The 18,336-nt window shown below is 39.7% G+C and overlaps 1 protein-coding gene across 1 annotated transcript in view; it reads right to left on the bottom strand.

Annotated features, from left to right (window-relative positions):
• The window catches only part of LOC117522379 (zonadhesin-like), a 42,328-nt gene extending 25,037 nt beyond the window's left edge, over window positions 1–17,291 (bottom strand). Inside the window, exons 1-11 of the mRNA XM_034183770.1 lie at window positions 17,110–17,291; window positions 16,912–16,964; window positions 16,123–16,197; window positions 15,258–15,499; window positions 15,064–15,145; window positions 12,041–12,420; window positions 6,318–6,882; window positions 6,006–6,202; window positions 3,902–4,291; window positions 1,478–1,770; window positions 1,091–1,356 (exon numbers count right to left, since the gene is read on the bottom strand). Of these exons, the coding sequence (XP_034039661.1) occupies window positions 1,091–1,356; window positions 1,478–1,770; window positions 3,902–4,291; window positions 6,006–6,202; window positions 6,318–6,882; window positions 12,041–12,420; window positions 15,064–15,145; window positions 15,258–15,499; window positions 16,123–16,197; window positions 16,912–16,964; window positions 17,110–17,186 (2,620 nt within the window). The 5' untranslated portion in view covers window positions 17,187–17,291. The remainder of the gene's footprint in view (window positions 1–1,090; window positions 1,357–1,477; window positions 1,771–3,901; window positions 4,292–6,005; window positions 6,203–6,317; window positions 6,883–12,040; window positions 12,421–15,063; window positions 15,146–15,257; window positions 15,500–16,122; window positions 16,198–16,911; window positions 16,965–17,109) is intronic.
• Window positions 17,292–18,336: the final 1,045 nt, after the last annotated feature.

An 18,336-nucleotide genomic window follows, 5' to 3' on the forward strand; every position in this document is an offset into this window, starting at 1 on the left:
TTGCTTTGAGCTCTCCTGTTCACCTTATCAAAGTAATGTATTTACAAAAAGGGACAAAAGGGACATGCTGGAAGATTTTGGTAGATAGAAAATGTCCAGCCACTCATTTTCCATTGCAGTTAAAGGTAACATATTGCTGGAGCCTATCCAAAGGGCGTGAGACGGGGTACACCCTGGACAGGACGCCAGTTTGTCTATCGCAGGGTCATATGTAGACAAACCAGCCCAGTCTCCTGTTTGTTTTTCGTGCTCTTGTGACGAAATGAGTCAAATTTTCGTGACGGGGTTTTTTTTTTTAACTCACTATTCCTAACCCTACTCCTACCCCCGACCCTAACCTTAACCACCCGACCCCCCGCTTCACTTTTAATTTCGTGCAGCCATCATGGAATGAATTAGAATGAATTTGTGCTGCCGTGACGAAAATGAGCCGCTTTTCATTACAATATCACGAACCAATAGATTAATGTATATTTCATGCTGCTGAATCACGACTTGCCGTGAGACTGGGTTGAGACAAACACATTCACACCTGCGCGCACACACACACACACACACACACACACACACACACACACACACACACACACACACACACACACACACACACACACACACACACACACACACACACACACACACACACCTACTGTCAATTTAAAGTTTCTAGTTCACCAAATCTGCATGTCTTTGGATGTCGGAGGAAGCTGGAGCACTCAGAGGGAACCCAATAAAACACAAGGAGAACATGCAAACTCCACACAGAAAGGCCTCAGGTGGGAAGTGATCTCATGACCTTCTTGCTGTGAGGCAACAGTACTCACTACTAAGCAGATACAAAATATAATCAAGCAAATTATATATAGCATTCTATTATAATTCAGTAAATAAATTATGTAGATCGGTTCCTGATGGTAATTATTTTGAATATTCTGATGAGTGTGCAGTTTTTTATTATTATGTTTAAATGTCAAAGAGCAACCAGAGGTGAAAATAATCAATGTATGGTGTCAAGATCATGCCATAAAGAAAAGGAGCTCAATGCGATTTTAACATGACAGTTGCCATCAAATCCTCATCGAACACTCACCACAGGCTGTGCCATTCTGCCAGTGGGGTAGATCCACTCCTGCAACCATGCAGGCTACTGCATAGGACTTCAGAGATTCACACAGGGTGCGTGGGTCACCAGCGGTGGCACAGTAATCATACACACAACTATGGAGGTGGGACTCTGGATGAATGGATTTATGGCAGGGCTGAAAACCATCCCCAAATAGAGAGAAGCACTTCTTAAAAGCCTCATTCTCCTCATTGTGGTCACAGAGTCTGGGATTATTGGACCGGTCAACGCAACTGGAGGAGAAAGTTTAGACAGTGAGACATGCAACATCATTTAGATTGGTGCAATATATGTATTTCTATTATTGATGATGAACATTTTTTATTTTCTAAAAAAGAATGTAAATGAACTCACTCATTGTTGCCCTCCGCCCTCCAGCTGTCACCAAATTCAAATGGCTCTGCAACATACTGGCCATCTGGGGTGACAAAGTCATCACCCTGATTGCCAGAGTAAGTGCCACACAGTCCACACAGTTCATACATGTGCCTTTCATCCACCTGTAAGAACAGTCTGTTCTGTCCATCTATCATCATCCTGAGGCCAAAAGATGCCTCCAAGATAATACAGTAGTTGGTCTTGTAGACCTTCAAGGAGCCATATGCACCGCTGGTGGAATAGGGGAGTGTGACACTGGTGTTATGCACCTAAAGAAAGGAAAATTCATTTTTTTTTAAAGTAGAGCACCGTGCTCATAGAGCACAAACACCATGCAAACTCTGCCAATACTAGTTTCCAATTCCACAAATTTTTACCTTGGAAAACATTTTTGAAGCTCAACATCCTGTTAGAAGTGACTTTTCATGAGCTAAATTAGATGTGACCAAATGTCAGGAGTATGCATTTAGTTCATGCACTTGAATAAAAGTTTTGATTTTTTTTTGTGGTGTTGTCAGTGGGGTTTTTTAGTTTGGAATTCTTTTTCAGATAATTTTCACAGAACATTGGTTATCTCTGCTTGGCACAATTTATCATTGTTTTTTGGCACTTGGTTTCTGACTGATAACTGGAAAATAGCTAAACAGGAATAAAATTGGAACCTTCATCCAATTTTGGTGGCATAGGTAACTCCATAACAGAAAAATGAGTGACTGAGGTACTTTTAATTGAAAAATAATGCAAAATGTACACCAAATGGGCTATTAAGTTCACATGTCCACAAAATCCACAATCTGGATCAGATCTGGATCAGACTTTGTCAGGTGGTAGTGAATGCCAGTCTGCACCTCACTTTCAAATATGAGAATGATTTGTGCCTCAAGGCAACCCTGTCTCAGAGGTCGACAAACAATTCCTTTGTCTTCATGCTTAGTTTGTGCTCTGACATGCACTGTCAACTGTGGGATCGTTTATGTAGACAGGTGTGTGCCTTTCCAAATCATGTCTAATCAACTGAATTTACAACCCAGTCTCACATGATTCAGCAGCACAAAATATACATTATTATCATATACCTATAAATGATACGCCAATATGATTGGATAAAACACTAATGAATAAATAGCAATACACCCTTTTCATGGACGGGTAATATTTTTGATACCACCCGAGTAATCAGCCAATCCGGACAGCGGAGCGGCGCCACGACGAAGAGGCCATACACCCATACATACATACCATACTATGGTTTTCTTCAGGTTGTAAAAAGCCATATTCATTGGTAAAACAACTTGATAACTGATAATCTATTGGTTTGTGATATTGTGACGAAAAGCGCTCCATTTTCCTCACGGCAGCACAAATTCATTCTAATACATTCCGTGATGGCTGCACGAAATTAAAAGTGAAGTGGGGGGGCCGGGTGGTTATGGTTAGGGTGGGGGGAAGGAGTAGGTTAGGTTATGGTTAAAGTTAGGGTTGGGGGTAGGAGTAGGGTTGGTAATAGTGAGTTAAAAAAAAGCCCTGTCATGAAAATTTGAATCATTTCATGACACGAGCATGAAAAAAAAAAGTGAGACTGGGCTGGAATTTACCCTAGGTGGACTCCAATTAAGCTGTAGAAACATCTCATGGATACACAGTGGATACAGGATGCAGCTGAGGTCAATTTTGCTGCTTATGTACGTGTAATTTCTTAGCTTTTTATTTTTAATAAATAATTGTAAAACAAAATATTTTTAATAAATACCTTGGAGACCTTTATAACCAGTTAGAGCATTGCCTCACTGCCAGATTGTCTAGGTTCATCTTGCTTTCTCACGTTGATTAATCTTTCAGGGTTTTGCCTCTGTTACAGACCTTTGCTGCTGTTTCGACTTTGTGAATGTTTGCCTGCCATCTTGGATTTGTTCACTTAGTAGGAGAGCTCTCTGTGTATTAACCTGCTGCCTGTACTGTGGAAAACCTCCTGCTGCTTCCATAGAAAGACTGTTTCCTGTTAGACTGGTAACCTGTGTGACTGACCTCTGCCTGTTTATGACCAACCTGTTGTCAGCTACAGTAACTGCGCATTTATCATTCCAAGACAATAAATGTCTTTTTCCTCTACCTTCCATTGTTGTTCTCTGTGTTGGGGTCCTCTGCCTAGTCATCATTATAACTGTGTTTTGAAATGTCTTGATAATTAGTACAACACATAATTAGCTGTTCTGCAAACAGTACTCAAAAAGCCAGTAAACACAAAACCTGCAGGTCAGAAGAGATCTCTAATATTACATTTTGGAAAAAAAAGCTTAAGAGTATAACAGAACTGCACATAACAGTTTCCTGAAGAGCCATAGTATGAAAAAGTACTGCAGCATGGCGATAACATGAAGGACAAGTATATTTAATACTTACATAGATCTCTCCACTCTGACTTAGAATGATGAGTAGATCATCAACCTGAAGAGTCACATTTTCCAACTTAGACCGAGTGAAGTTCTCAAGGAGAGGATGGAGGTTTTGGCCCGTCACCGTGAACTGAACTTTGCTGTCGTCTGCACAAGTGGTCGTCAAGATGTAGCTGCAGCCGCCTTGAAAGTTGTAAGCTTTCCCATCAAAGGTAATATAGTGTGGATCCCCATACACACTGCAGGTGGCTGGTTTGAAAGGGAAGCAGCCTCTGACCCCATCCTTGACCTTGCAGACCTCAGTGTCTGCACACCGCAGTGTACGGCACTGCACCTCATTCTTGCCCATACATTGGCAGTGCTCTTCACACTCTCCTTTGAAGAACACATCTCCTTTCTGGTTATGAAAACACAGTGAAAATTTTTTGTGAGCAACAGTTATGATCAGTAGTACAAAACAAAATCTTATCTACGGTATTCAACCCGCTACATCATAAGCGATCAAATGCAAATGTTTGGACTGGCTGTACAAATCGTTGTTTTGTGCTAAAAAAAAGATGAGCAACTGGTGAGTCCAGTGTCTTTCAAGTATTTAAAAAACAACACTTCCTCCTCTCACTAGACCTTATGGCTAAAATACTTTATACAGAAACTTTTTCCAGGTCTTTCAATTGATTGCCTTCAGTTTTTACTCTTTAATAGATAAACCATTCAAAAATAAAATATTTTGAGGGAAAATTATAGCACTGTGCAAAATACTTTACAGGTATATTCATTAGTTATGATTTTTATTATTTATATTCAGTGTTGCCACAGTTAAATTGAAAAAGTAATCCAATTACTGATTACTCCTTGAAAAAGTAACTTAGTTACTTATAAAATTCAGTAATCAGTAAAGTAACTAAGTTAGATTTGTAGTTACTATCAGCAGCTGCCGACAACACCCCCCGTCACCTCAACATGAAAATGATAATCCCTTTTGCTAATGCTCACTTTATAGTCACCCTTTCTTGACTTCAACGAACATAAATACTTGTTTTATAAAAAATAAAATAACGACCTCTTTCTTGATCTCATATTTAGCTGTTGACAGCACTATAACGGTAAAACTTACAATTTCTAACCAACGTTGTTTAGAAATGTAACTATTAAATTCTTTCTAAACATTTTAGTTGTTGAAATTATTATTGCTATTATTGTTATTATTATTATTATTGTTATTATTATTATTATAGGTAGTATTAGTAGTAGTAATAGTATAAAAAATGTCTTCAAAAGTGGACCTTTAATCTAGGGCTGTTGAGGGGAGTCGCATCCCCCCCACCCATCCACACCCCCTTCCCGCCTGGATTCGCCCCTGGTTTGCTATTTGAACAGAAGAATGGATAGCGTTTATTTAAGCAGAAAACACATTTGGATTGACAGGTAAAAAAGTTTTCTAAGCATTTTTTACGTTATGTCATGCTCAGAAAGAGACTAGGTGCATTTGGGTGGAAAAAAGTATTAATATTTATAATGCATCGTGGACCAGCTGTTTTTAGTGAGGACACACACAGCGGCACAGAGTTTTAAGAGAAAAAAAAAATTAAAAATGTCTTTATAAAACCATAGCTGTGAGCGTCACCGTGCTTTGAGAGACAACTGTTTTTTCAACTAGGAGCTGCTGCACAGTGATTGAAAAGCTGGCAGCTTGCTGAAAGCGGTTGAAGTGGGCAGAATGCTGACCTCCCCCTGCCCATGGGCTGGTTTTAATGCTGCAAACGACCCACAGTGCAAAGATAATAGTAATGCACAGTGTCTTGAAGAAGTAACTTTAATCTTATTACTGATTTGGAAAGATTAATGCATTAGATTACTTGCTATTGAAAAAAGTGGTCATATTAAAGTAATGCATTACTAAGTAATGCGTTACCGGCATCACTGTTTATATTACATTACAACTGGTGGCATTTGACAGCACTGCATGCTGGTGATGGCATTTCACAACACTTTATTTAGAATTCAGTCTGGTGGTGGTATTTGACATTATTATGCAATATTGATTTTTTTTTTTTTTAGCTCCCAATTTTCTATAGGAATAAGAATGTAATCACAAACATGTCACAACTTACACTGTAGTGCTGTCCTTTTACCCAACACCCACATGTGTCTTTTGAAACACATTTCCCATCACTGAGTATGAATCCAGTGTCACACTCGCATCGTTCCTCACAGCGTCCACAGGGCCTGGCTACATTCTGACCGGGACACGTCTCTGGACAGCCCTTAGCACATGAGTCATAGTGACTGTTTTCACCACACTGCAAAGCTGCATGGAGAGTAGAAGCGAGAGGAAGGTCCTTAGCAACAGTTTTGCTGTATATTCCCTTCTTTCTGTAATAATGTGCAGTGAAATAATAACTCAAAAATACAAAGCAACATACTGCAGAATGTTGAGTTCCTCCATGTGGGTACAGATACTCCAGCCATCTGGCAGATGTCAGCGTAGGCTTGAAATGTCTCACAAAGCACTGCAGGGTCGCCCTGAGTGGAACACAAGCCTGCCACACAACTCCTGAAGTAGCTCTCAGCTTCCAGAATTGATTGGCAGGCAGAGAAGGGCCCAGCTTGAGAAAGGAGTCTGCCACAGAACAGGTCACTGGCATACACCGCCTTTTCCCCTGGGTCACACTGATGAGGCACTAAAATGACTTCGCAGGATGACGTGGCTTCTCCATTCTGCCAGCTCTCAGCCAAAGCTGTAGCATCCTCAGCGTATGTACCATCAGGTTTGAGGTGGTCGTCACCACGGAAGTGGTTAAAATTGCCGCACAAGCCGCAGACTTTATTAGAGTAGGAGGCTGACAGGCGCACGTGAACGATGCCTGCATTGTCAAATGAGATGGAAAGCCCAAAACGAGTTGTCAGTACAACAGCAGCTCGGTTGCCTTTGATCCTGACGGCGCCGCTTTTGAGAATCAGAGGAAGTTTCTTCCAGATTCCATTAACCTAGAGAACAGGAGGATTTTGTACATATTTATTGACAGACAGTAATGTGGATTTTCACTCTGTAATACTTTCTAATATCAGCTATCACTCATTCATTTTCTGCTGCTTGTGTGGGTCCATGTCCCGGTGGCAGTAGACCAAGCAGCTCTCCCCACACTTCCCCAAGTCTTTCAGCTCTTCCTGGGGGATCCTGAGGTGTTCTCAAGCCAGCTGGGAAATGTACAGTGCACCGTAGAGTATTCACAGCATTTCAATTTTTCCACATTTTGTTATGTTACAGACTTGTTCCACAATGGAGTAAATTCATTTTTTCCCTCAGAATTCTAATCACAACACCCCATAATGACAACATTATTTTTTTTAATTTTTGCAAATTTATTAAAAATAATAATAATAAAAAAACTAAGAAATCACGTGTACATAAGTACTCACACCCTTTGCTCAGTATTTTGTCGATGCACCTTTGGCAGCAATTACAGCCTCAAGTCTTGAATATGACACCACAAGCTTGGTGCACCTATCTTTGGGCAGTTTTGCCCATTCCTCTATGCAACATCTTACAAGCTCTATCAGGTTGGATGGGGAGCATTGGTGCACAGCCATTTTCTGATTTCTCCAGAGATGTTCAATCGGATTCATGTCTGGGCTCTGGGTGGGCCACTAAGGGACATTCACAGAGTTGTCCTGAAGCCTCTCCTTTGATATCTTGGCTGTCTACTTAGGGTCATTGTCCTGCTGAAAGATGAACCATCACCCCATTCTGAGATCAACAGTGCTCTGGAGCAGGTTTTCATCCAGGATGTCTCTGTACATTGCTGCATTCATCTTTCTCTTGATCCTGACTAGTTTCCCAGTTCCTGCCGCTGAAAAACATCCCAACAGCATGATGCTGCCACCACCTTGCTTCACTGTAGGGATGGTGCCTAGTTTCCTCCAAACATGATGCCTGGAATTCAAATCAAAGAGTTCAATATTTGTCTCATCAGACCAGAAAATTTTGTTTCTCATGGTCTTAGAATCCTTCAGATGCCTTTTGGCAAACTCCAGGTGGGCTGCCATGTGCCTTTCACTCGAGTGGCTTCCATCTGGCCACTCTACCATACAGGCCTGATTGGTGGATTGCTGCAGAGATGGTTGTCCTTCTGGAAGGTTTTCCCTCTGTCTACAGAGGAATGCTGGAGCTCTGACAGAGTGACCATTGGGTTCTTGGTCACCTCCCTGACTAAGGCTCTTCTCCCCTGATCACTCAGTATAGACGGGCAGCCAGCTCTAAGAAGAGTCCCGGTGGATCGAAATGTCTTCCATTTGTGGATGATGGAGGCCACTGTGCTCATTGGGACCTTCAAAGCAGCAGAAATGTTTGTGTACCCTTTCCCAGATTTGTTCCTCGAGACAATCCTGTCTCGGACAATTCCTTTCACTTCATGCTTGGTTTGTGCTCTGACATGCACTGTCAACTGTGGGAACTCATATGTATACAGGTGTGTGTCTTTCCAGATCATGTCCAATCAACTGAATTTACCCCAGATGAACTCCAGTTAAACTGCAGAAACATCTCAAGGATGATTGCAAAAATCTCATAAAACCTTTTTCATATAGTCATTATGGGGTATTGTTTGGAGAATTTTGAATAAGGCTGTAACATAAAATGTGGAAAAAGTGAACTGTTGTGAATCATTTCTAGATGCACTGCAATCCCTTCAGTGTGTCCTGGGTCTTCCCTAGTGCTGTTTCCAAGTTGGATGTGCCTGGAAGACCTCCCTAGTGAGACTACCATCCTCACCAGATACTCAAATCACCTCAGTTGGCTCCTTTCAGTGCAAAGAAGAAGCTGTACTCGTGGTCCACCCACAATGCTTAAGCTTCTCACCCTGTCTCACAGTATAAGCTCAGATACCTGCCGTTTGTTACACAGTGTTCATGACTATAGGTGAATATAGGAGGACAAATCGCCTGGTAAGATGAGAGTGTCGCCCTTTGACTCTTTCTTCACTACGATGGTCCAGTACAGTGTACATAAAACATTAGATGCAGCCCAAATCTGTCTAATTACCCTTAAGATAAAGCAATACAGAGTCAGACATTATAAAAGAAAAAACAAATCCAGGAAATTCTGCAAACTCATCCCTACATTAGTTATGATTTCTGTTTGCGTGAATAGATTTACCATACTGTAGTATACTAGTCTCTCCAACCACAGACAATGAACATTGTAAGTCCTTGAGAGTCATAAAGGATATTTTAGTGGCTTTCCATACAAGAATCTTTCATTCATAATTGCTCTTTCCATTTTACCAATTGACTTACAGGTATCACATTGCACACTTTATCTCATGCTATAGGGCACCGCAGTCTCGTTTGGGGACAGGCGCTAAAGGAGTAAAATATGAAGCATATTTTGCAATTTCTTTACTTCTGCGGGAAAACCAATGGGTTTTTGGTCAAATTACATGCAAACAAAGCAAAAATGCAAAGAAAAAGGGACAATGTGGTGGGAAAGTGGACATGTGTTGCAGTTTGTTTATGACCCGGAGCACAAACGTGTCGAGGCAGTTTTGCGGGCGAGAGAATGGAGCTACTCCGGTTTGCTGTGTAGGCTAACACTTACTGACACGACATCTCCCATCTGCCTCGTCTTTTCTTCTCCACTGGTGATTGCAGCCAAAAACAAAACGGCACACCATTTTTCCGTCTGAACTTATGCTGTGTATATGTTGCACAACGGAGCGGAGATCCCCATAAATGGTCAAGTCCCGCGATCACACAGGGTTCAAACGATACTGCGGTGCACTATTACAGGTCACCAGGTGTCTTAACAAATAGACCTTAAATTTTGTAGCCAAAACCTCCAAGAAACACTGAGGTGATACAATAAAATAAACAAACAAAAAGCAAATTTGATGGTGTCTTATTTCTGTGCCTGTCGCTTTAAATGGTAAGGAGCTGCTTTTGTCCTTTGAAGGGTAGGCATCTATCATATCTTATCGACTGTGTGGGAATATCTCAAAAACAGAGTGGCTCACTGGATGTACACTCAACAAAAATATAAACGCAACACTTTTGGTTTTGCTCCCATTTTGTATGAGATGAACTCAAAGATCTAAAACTTTTTCCACATACACAATATCACCATTTCCCTCAAATATTGTTCACAAACCAGTCTAAATCTGTGATAGTGAGCACTTCTCCTTTGCTGAGATAATCCATCCCACCTCACAGGTGTGCCATATCAAGATGCTGATTAGACACCATGATTAGTGCACAGGTGTGCCTTAGACTGCCCACAATAAAAGGCCACTCTGAAAGGTGCAGTTTTATCACACAGCACAATGCCACAGATGTCGCAAGATTTGAGGGAGCGTGCAATTGGCATGCTGACAGCAGGAATGTCAACCAGAGCTGTTGCTCGTGTATTGAATGTTCATTTCTCTACCATAAGCCGTCTCCAAAGGCGTTTCAGAGAATTTGGCAGTACATCCAACCAGCCTCACAACCGCAGACCACGTGTAACCACACCAGCCCAGGACCTCCACATCCAGCATGTTCACCTCCAAGATCGTCTGAGACCAGCCACTCGGACAGCTGCTGAAACAATCGGTTTGCATAACCAAAGAATTTCTGCACAAACTGTCAGAAACCATCTCAGGGAAGCTCATCTGCATGCTCGTCGTCCTCATCGGGGTCTCGACCTGACTCCAGTTCGTCGTCGTAACCGACTTGAGTGGGCAAATGCTCACATTCGCTGGCGTTTGGCACGTTGGAGAGGTGTTCTCTTCACGGATGAATCCTGGTTCACACTGTCCAGGGCAGATGGCAGACAGCGTGTGTGGCGTCGTGTGGGTGAGCGGTTTTCTGATGTCAGTGTTGTGGATCGAGTGGCCCATGGTGGCGGTGGGGTTATGGTATGGGCAGGCGTCTGTTATGGACGAAGAACACAGGTGCATTTTATTGATGGCATTTTGAATGCACAGAGATACCGTGACGAGATCCTGAGGCCCATTGTTGTGCCATACATCCAAGAACATCACCTCATGTTGCAGCAGGATAATGCACGGCCCCATGTTGCAAGGATCTGTACACAATTCATGGAAGCTGAAAATGTCCCAGTTCTTGCATGGCCGGCATAATCACCGGACATGTCACCCATTGAGCATGTTTGGGATGCTCTGGACCGTCGTATACGACAGCGTGTACCAGTTCCTGCCAATATCCAGCAATTTCGCACAGCCATTGAAGAGGAGTGGACCAACATTCCACAGGCCACAATTGACAACCTGATCAACTCTATGCGAAGGAGATGTGTTGCACTGCATGAGGCAAATGGTGGTCACACCAGATACTGACTGGTATCCCCCCCAATAAAACAAAACTGCACCTTTCAGAGTGGCCTTTTATTGTGGGCAGTCTAAGGCACACCTGTGCACTAATCATGGTGTCTAATCAGCATCTTGATATGGCACACCTGTGAGGTGGGATGGATTATCTCAGCAAAGGAGAAGTGCTCACTATCACAGATTTAAACTGGTTTGTGAACAATATTTGAGGGAAATGGTGATATTGTGTATGTGGAAAACGTTTTAGATCTTTGAGTTCATCTCATATAAAATGGGAGCAAAACCAAAAGTGTTGCGTTTATATTTTTGTTGAGTATACATCACATATTCCATATATGGACTTCTATAACGTATATCAAAGAAGTCTTAAGCCATTTCTGGCCTCTATTTTTCTTATAGTGCAATACTTCCTACATGTATAAACAGAATTGCTTGACTTTCAGGGGGTTTAACATGAAACCCATCCATATGCAAAAAAAAGTTCAAAACCAACTTCTTACAATATGACCACTTGAACCAAACTCCAAGCTATATCAATAAATGTTGAAAGGCGCCCATTCCCTAATCTGTTTAAAGTGAGTTCATTGTCAAAGTAATAATGAATATTATTGATTTAAATATGGCAACCTATGCAGTCTAGTTTTGAGTGTTATATACAGTATTTAATAATTTTTGGATGTAGAAATTTGTTTCCAATAACAGGTAGAGCATAATAAAAATATGAATGAATGTCTATGAAGAAGACTTTATTTTGTTTTGATATCTTTGAAAAAATACAATCAGAATAGGGTCCAAAGAGGATTGTGTTTTTTGCCTTAACTCACCACAACACGGTTGGTTTGACTTTTCAGCAGTGACACTCGGGCGACTGTCTTCAGGTCCACAATGACCTGTTGGACCGTTGTCACAGATGAGTTCTCTTTGTGCCTGTTGACCACTTCCACACTGAAGGCAGGCAGGGGCTCAGTGGGTGAACAGCTCTTGGCCAGCACATAGGTGCAGGGAGCCGTGAAGTGGAACAACACTTCATCAAAATTGCTACACTCAGTGTCACTGTGCACAGTGCACGTCCCACTTCTTTTTTGTGGACCACAGATATGACCCTTAGGGCAGTGAGAGATAGAGCAGGACAACTGGCCAGAAGAGCATAGGCAACGGGTGGACTCATCCGTCCAGATCTCTTTGTCAGAGGCACACTGCTGTCCTGTGGGGAGTGTGACCAATGAAACAGTCAGTTTATCAGCAAAATAGTAACTAGCTCCACTACTATAGAAACAAACAAACAAACAAAAAATAAATAAAAACCAAACACCATACACAACCACCCTCAATTTTAAGCAAAAATAATACGACTGGATGAGAAACATTATTATTGCACTGTGAAACTGTGAATTTATGAAATCTAAGAAATGTAAAAACTCTCCTGGCATTGTAATGGGGATATATCTTGAATTTATAATGTGACATTTACCAGCCAAGTTCCAGTGTTTTTATGACTGATACAGTGCCTTGCAAAAGTATTCAGCCCCTTGGTATTTCATGCATTTTAATTTGTTTATGGCATTTCAAATACAAAAAGTAAATCATGCTTCTCAATAAAAAAAAAAAAATAAAAATCTAAAATTATCTACCTCAAAAAGTAAATCTCTACAACTTGATATAAATTTATTCAAAATATAAAAGCCAAGATGATGGATTGCATAAGTAATCAGCCCTTTGGTATAATACCTGTAAATAATCAATTTTATTGCCAATTTTCTTCAGACAAGCCAGAGGATAGATACATGAACTTTTCCAAGTTACTGTACATGTCTTGAACTTTATTTACATCAGTTATGAAGAAATACAAACAGAATGTGTGGCTGCTCACACTGCCATGAACATTACCATCTACTGGCACTAGATGGCAGTGTTCCTGGCCACACATTCCCTAAAAGTGAAGAACTTAAACAGAATTTTCAGTTTTCAAATTGCCTTTTTTACAAATGAAAAAAGGCAGACATATTTACAAATACAGATTTATTTGTAAAACTCACCACACGTTTCAGTAACTGTGTGTTATACCGACCAGCCAACCACTGATGTCGGGAAACTAATGTACCCATAATGCAATGCGGCATGTGTGTCTAAATGCCAAAACCTTCAAAATTAGTGCATTACTTTAAAACGAAAACATATAGCTGATATTTTCACTTTGTAAAACAACAGATGTGATGTTAATTTCAATAACTTGTCTGGAATTAGTTTGTTTAAAACTATAACCATAAGTCAAACTTGTCTGCCTGTGCAAGACTCCAGTGAAAAGACCGGCGGGTCTGTATGACGTGAAGAGAAATTTTCTTTTTTTTTTTTTTCCCTCTCGTTTTCTCTAATCACTGGTCTCCTTTACTGAGAGAAGACTGATCTGAGACATAAACGCTGACTCGTTGTGTCAGTAGCTGCCCTGTACTAAAGTCAATACTGAAAGTTATCAGCTTAGCATTTATCTGTAACTTCCGCTAAATTTTTTAGGGATTTATCATTTTATCTTTATAAAAGTTAACTTTTCAGTTAGCGGATTAACAGTTATCAAAACTAATTTTTTTGGTTAGCTGTTCAGCCGCTGGTGTATGCGAATAGTTGTAGCGACGTGTACGAGGCATTGGAGGCAGCTCAGATTTTTCACGAATGGCATGAAATTCCTCCTCTGTGTGCTAGTCGGCCTTAAATCATGTTATATGTGAAGGGGCCCTAACATATGGCATTGAAGTCTATATTTAATTTAGATACTTGCAAAGGTCATTCTCAGCAAGATTCAGCTTCACTTATTTTTGCTCAGTGATCAGAAATGTCTGGAGTCAGGCCCAACAAGTCAACCATCCTGCGAATTACTGGAATCCTAATAAATTGCTGGTCAAAATACTGGGCTGGAGGCAGCATCTCTGATTGCAGTGAATTCTGGTGTTCATCAGGATGTGGTCTTTTTGCAGAGTCTTGTAAAGAGTGGGTGATGGATTAAGCCCAGCAATAACACTTGTGAAGATTAGGGTTATAGCACATGTGTCAATCTGGATATAAGAAGATGTACAACATGCCAGCCAGGCAGTTTTAGTGTTAGCCAAGAACACAAATGTTGGGTTTTTTGATAAGGACATTTGTCACTGTATATGGAAGCATAAATAATCTGTTCTGGGTTCTGTCATTTTCTTCTAATGTCACTCCTCTTGGAATTGCCTTTCAGTGCTATGCTGATGACTTGCAGATGTACATGCATACTTATGTACTGTTGGTAATGACTCTAATATTCCAAATGTAGAGGCTTTTCTAGCTGTGGTGAAAAGTTGGATGTCTAAATTTTATATTTTTGTACTCAGACTATTTGAGATGATCATTGTCTGTCTTACTGGACAAGGACAGCTTTATGATCAAATAACACTTTTCTCTGGGTGATTGTGTGATTCATCATGATGAAACAATTAAAAATCTTGCCATTATTTTTGATCCAACATTGCCTTTTAACTTGCATATCAGAGATGAAGTCAAGAAGGCCCATTTTCATTTACATAATAATGCAGTGCTTAGAAAATATCTTGTTTGTGGTGGATGATGAGCTACTGACTCATGCTGTTGTGTTCTTCAGAGCTTTTTCCACCAATTTTACAACAATTTAGCTTTTTAAAAACATGCCTAAGATTCTTCTGACACTCTTTCCATGCATATTTTGTGTGTGTTTTTATAATTGATTACAGAGAAAGAGATCCAATGTGGATCTCTACCAGATCCATTGTTGTGAACTTGAGCAACTGGGGGCAGCCAAAATAATAAATAAATAAATAAATAAAAAATGAAAAAAGAAGAAGAACCTTACCACATGGCCCTCTCCTTATGCCTATCTGGTTTGAAATGACTTGTCTTTTTCTGTATGGCACTTGAGTTGCCTGAAATATAACCTGGAATAAAAAAGAAGAGATTAAAAATACAATGTGCACAATAATGCATCAAAACCATTGAAATAGCTTTCAATTACAGTTTTGTATGTTGGCACAGCATGTGTTACTTTACCCGAGTTTGTGGTTCGGTAATGTATAGAGGAACAAACACTTGTTTCCAAGCATCTTCATACACAGTGGGTGAGCTCCAGATTTCTACCAGTCCAGCACTGCTTTTCAGCAGAACTTGAAGTTCTGACCCAATTGCTGCACTTGGAGCCGAGTACCAGAACTCTAGGCAGACCTCACCGTGCGGCCCCAGTGCACCGCTCTCTAAAATATCTATTTTTTCCTCTGGAAAGGGGCCTTGCTCGCCTAGGAGGCATAAAAGATAATAAGAAAATGTAATAAATTCTTATTACAGAAAGTGATTGTGCTCATTTTAATAGTTCCAGTGAGGCTCCATGAAATTGAAATTGAATGACCTCAATACTTGATTCATTTTAAACCCACCCCTCTCTTCTACCTATCCATCTACATGCATATACAATGACAATATGTTGTATCATAATTTTAATGGGACCAAACCCCCTTCACTGTGTTTGTTAGTGTGATAAAATACAGGGTGCATCTGTTGTGATGCAGTTATAATTAATTGTAAAATAGCTGTTCAATAGCTGATCATTTTTACACTTAAGCTCTCTACTTTGCCCCTGAAGGAACACGAGGCCATAAATGATTATTAGTGTGCCTTATATCATTTAGTGATACGCAGCACTAATAAGGACAGTACTGTTTGTTCATTAAACCAGAACTGTGAACCAAAGTTCTAAATTATCTCTGAAATCATTCAATCGACTTGTCGTAAAGGTTGCTAAACTCACTTAACCTCCTGTGCATGTACAGGAAACAGATGAGACTGAGAAGTACAGAAAGTGCAGTTTTATAGTGAATTGAGAGGCGTCTTTGTTCCACTATAGACTAAATTGTATCTTAACCTGTTGTCCGCTGGGTCTTTGTCCAGTCACAAAATGTATTGTTGTCTCTGTCCCAGAAACACTGTGTAATATATTCTGTGAAAGAAAAGGGGAAAAGTCAGGTTATCAAAATCTCATGATTGTGAACATTTATTTTCAGAATTGTGCACTCACAGAAATATTTAACCCTAACTTTAAGATTTATGTAATTTTATTACATGACAAATTCCCATTTACTTTTTTAGATAATTTTAATACAAACCTACCAAATAAATATTACATGATGCATATTCATTACTGTAATAAATCCTATTTATTTGAAATGCATATAATCCTCAGCCTTATGTATTTAGTATTAATAAAATATAATTACTCTAAATCAATAATAATGACAGTATTTATTTAAAATACATAAAGTATATTGTTTGAATTGCATAATTATGTTACCTGTACAAGATAAATGGCATAGGTAACATAATTATTATGCAATTTAAACAATATACTATATGTGTTTTAAATAAATACTGTCATTATTATTGATTTAGAGTAATTATATTTTATTAATACTAAATACATAAAGATGAGGATTATGCATTTCAAATGAATAGGATTTATTACAGTAATGAATATGCATCATGTAAGGTTTATTTGGTAGGTTTGTATTAAAATTATCGAAAAAAAGTAAACAGGAATTTCTCATGTAATAAAATTACATAAATCTTAAAAGTTAGGGTTAAATATTTCGGTGAGTGTACTGTTAGTAGTTCCATTTAAATAACAATAATGAGCGGGTAGGCCTGGACTTCATACCGGTGTTTTCCCTCCAGTCTGGTAGAGTAATTAATAAAATTTCATTTTTAGCCCTTTAAAAAAACAGACAATAATGAGACATTTTAACAAATTACAAATCAATGCCTGCTTCATTTAACAAAATATCACTCAGCTTCCATTTAATGAATGTTTTCCAAGTTTATACTTCCTCAAATAATGAGAAAATTTCAGACTGACCTGCTTTGAATCACTGTCAGGGTTAGAGACAGCAAAGCGGCTGTAACCAGCAGATGTGTGTGGAAGCCTTGAACCATGGTTGACCATTTAATGATGACCTCAGATAATTTACTTTAACTGCTGCTCTCTTCTTATAGCTGAAGGAAGGAGATCAGTAACTGTCGTGGAGCCCGTAGCAACACAGTTTGTGTTGCTACAAAGGTTTGGGCTTCCTGTGCCGCTCACAGGACAGATTTATAGTCACCCCCTCACAAAAAGGTAAGTTCAGGAGTGGGTGGAGACAGGAGAGAGTTAAAGTTTACTTAAAGTGACAGCAAATGCTATCACATGTGTGGTAAATGTTGATAAGTGAGGTCAGCTGCTGGTACAGGTACATCATTAATAGGTGTGATTTCATCAAGATACAGCAGATTCCGCAATAGTGCCTGTATCTGAAAATGTCAGAATTAATCAAATCTTAAAGATAAATATAAATATTGCTGTGTGTTAATAAAGTAAGTATAATGAATAAAGTAATTAAAATGAGATGAAACTATCATTTATGTCCCACAAGAAGAAACACTGACAGCCACAAGTTGCTACTTTTAATTAATATCTGTATGTCGCAGACATGAACGAGCAAAGCTCTTCAGCATCTCACCATGTCATTTAGGTCCTTCAGACTTTTTTTCAGTAATGCATCTTGGAAGCATTGGCATGGTTAAAAACCTTCAGCTTCTGGAGAGCAAAATCCCCCCCCAATTACAGCCCTCTTAATTCCCTGCTATTTTAAGCATTTTTCTTTATTTGCAGCTAACATGACTAGAAAGTCCTCACCATGTCATTTAGGTCCTTCACACTTTATTTTCAGTTAACACTTCTGGGGAGCATTAGAATGGCAAAAAAGGTCATGCAATTTACACACTAAATACTCACTGACTGACCTCATGTGCTGTCAAGGTGCGCACTGCCTCTCACTTTACCGTTCTTGGATTCAGTGTCGACTCAACATTCAGCATTTTCTGTTTCAGTATCGACTGTGCCATGAATTCCTGTGAAATCTCACATGAGATCGCTTTCTCTTTTTTTTTAATTTTATTTTCTATTTTTTATTTGAGACAAAGTTACAAAAAACCTAGCAGAGGATAAACGTACAAGCACAAAAACACCATAATGAAAAACTGGCTAATATCCTCTGCTGTAGCTCCAGGAAGTGGTCATCATTTGACATTTCTTGTTTTACTGTGG

This window comes from Thalassophryne amazonica, chromosome 12, assembly GCF_902500255.1.
Source record: "Thalassophryne amazonica chromosome 12, fThaAma1.1, whole genome shotgun sequence".
NCBI classification, from domain to species: Eukaryota; Metazoa; Chordata; class Actinopteri; order Batrachoidiformes; family Batrachoididae; genus Thalassophryne; species Thalassophryne amazonica.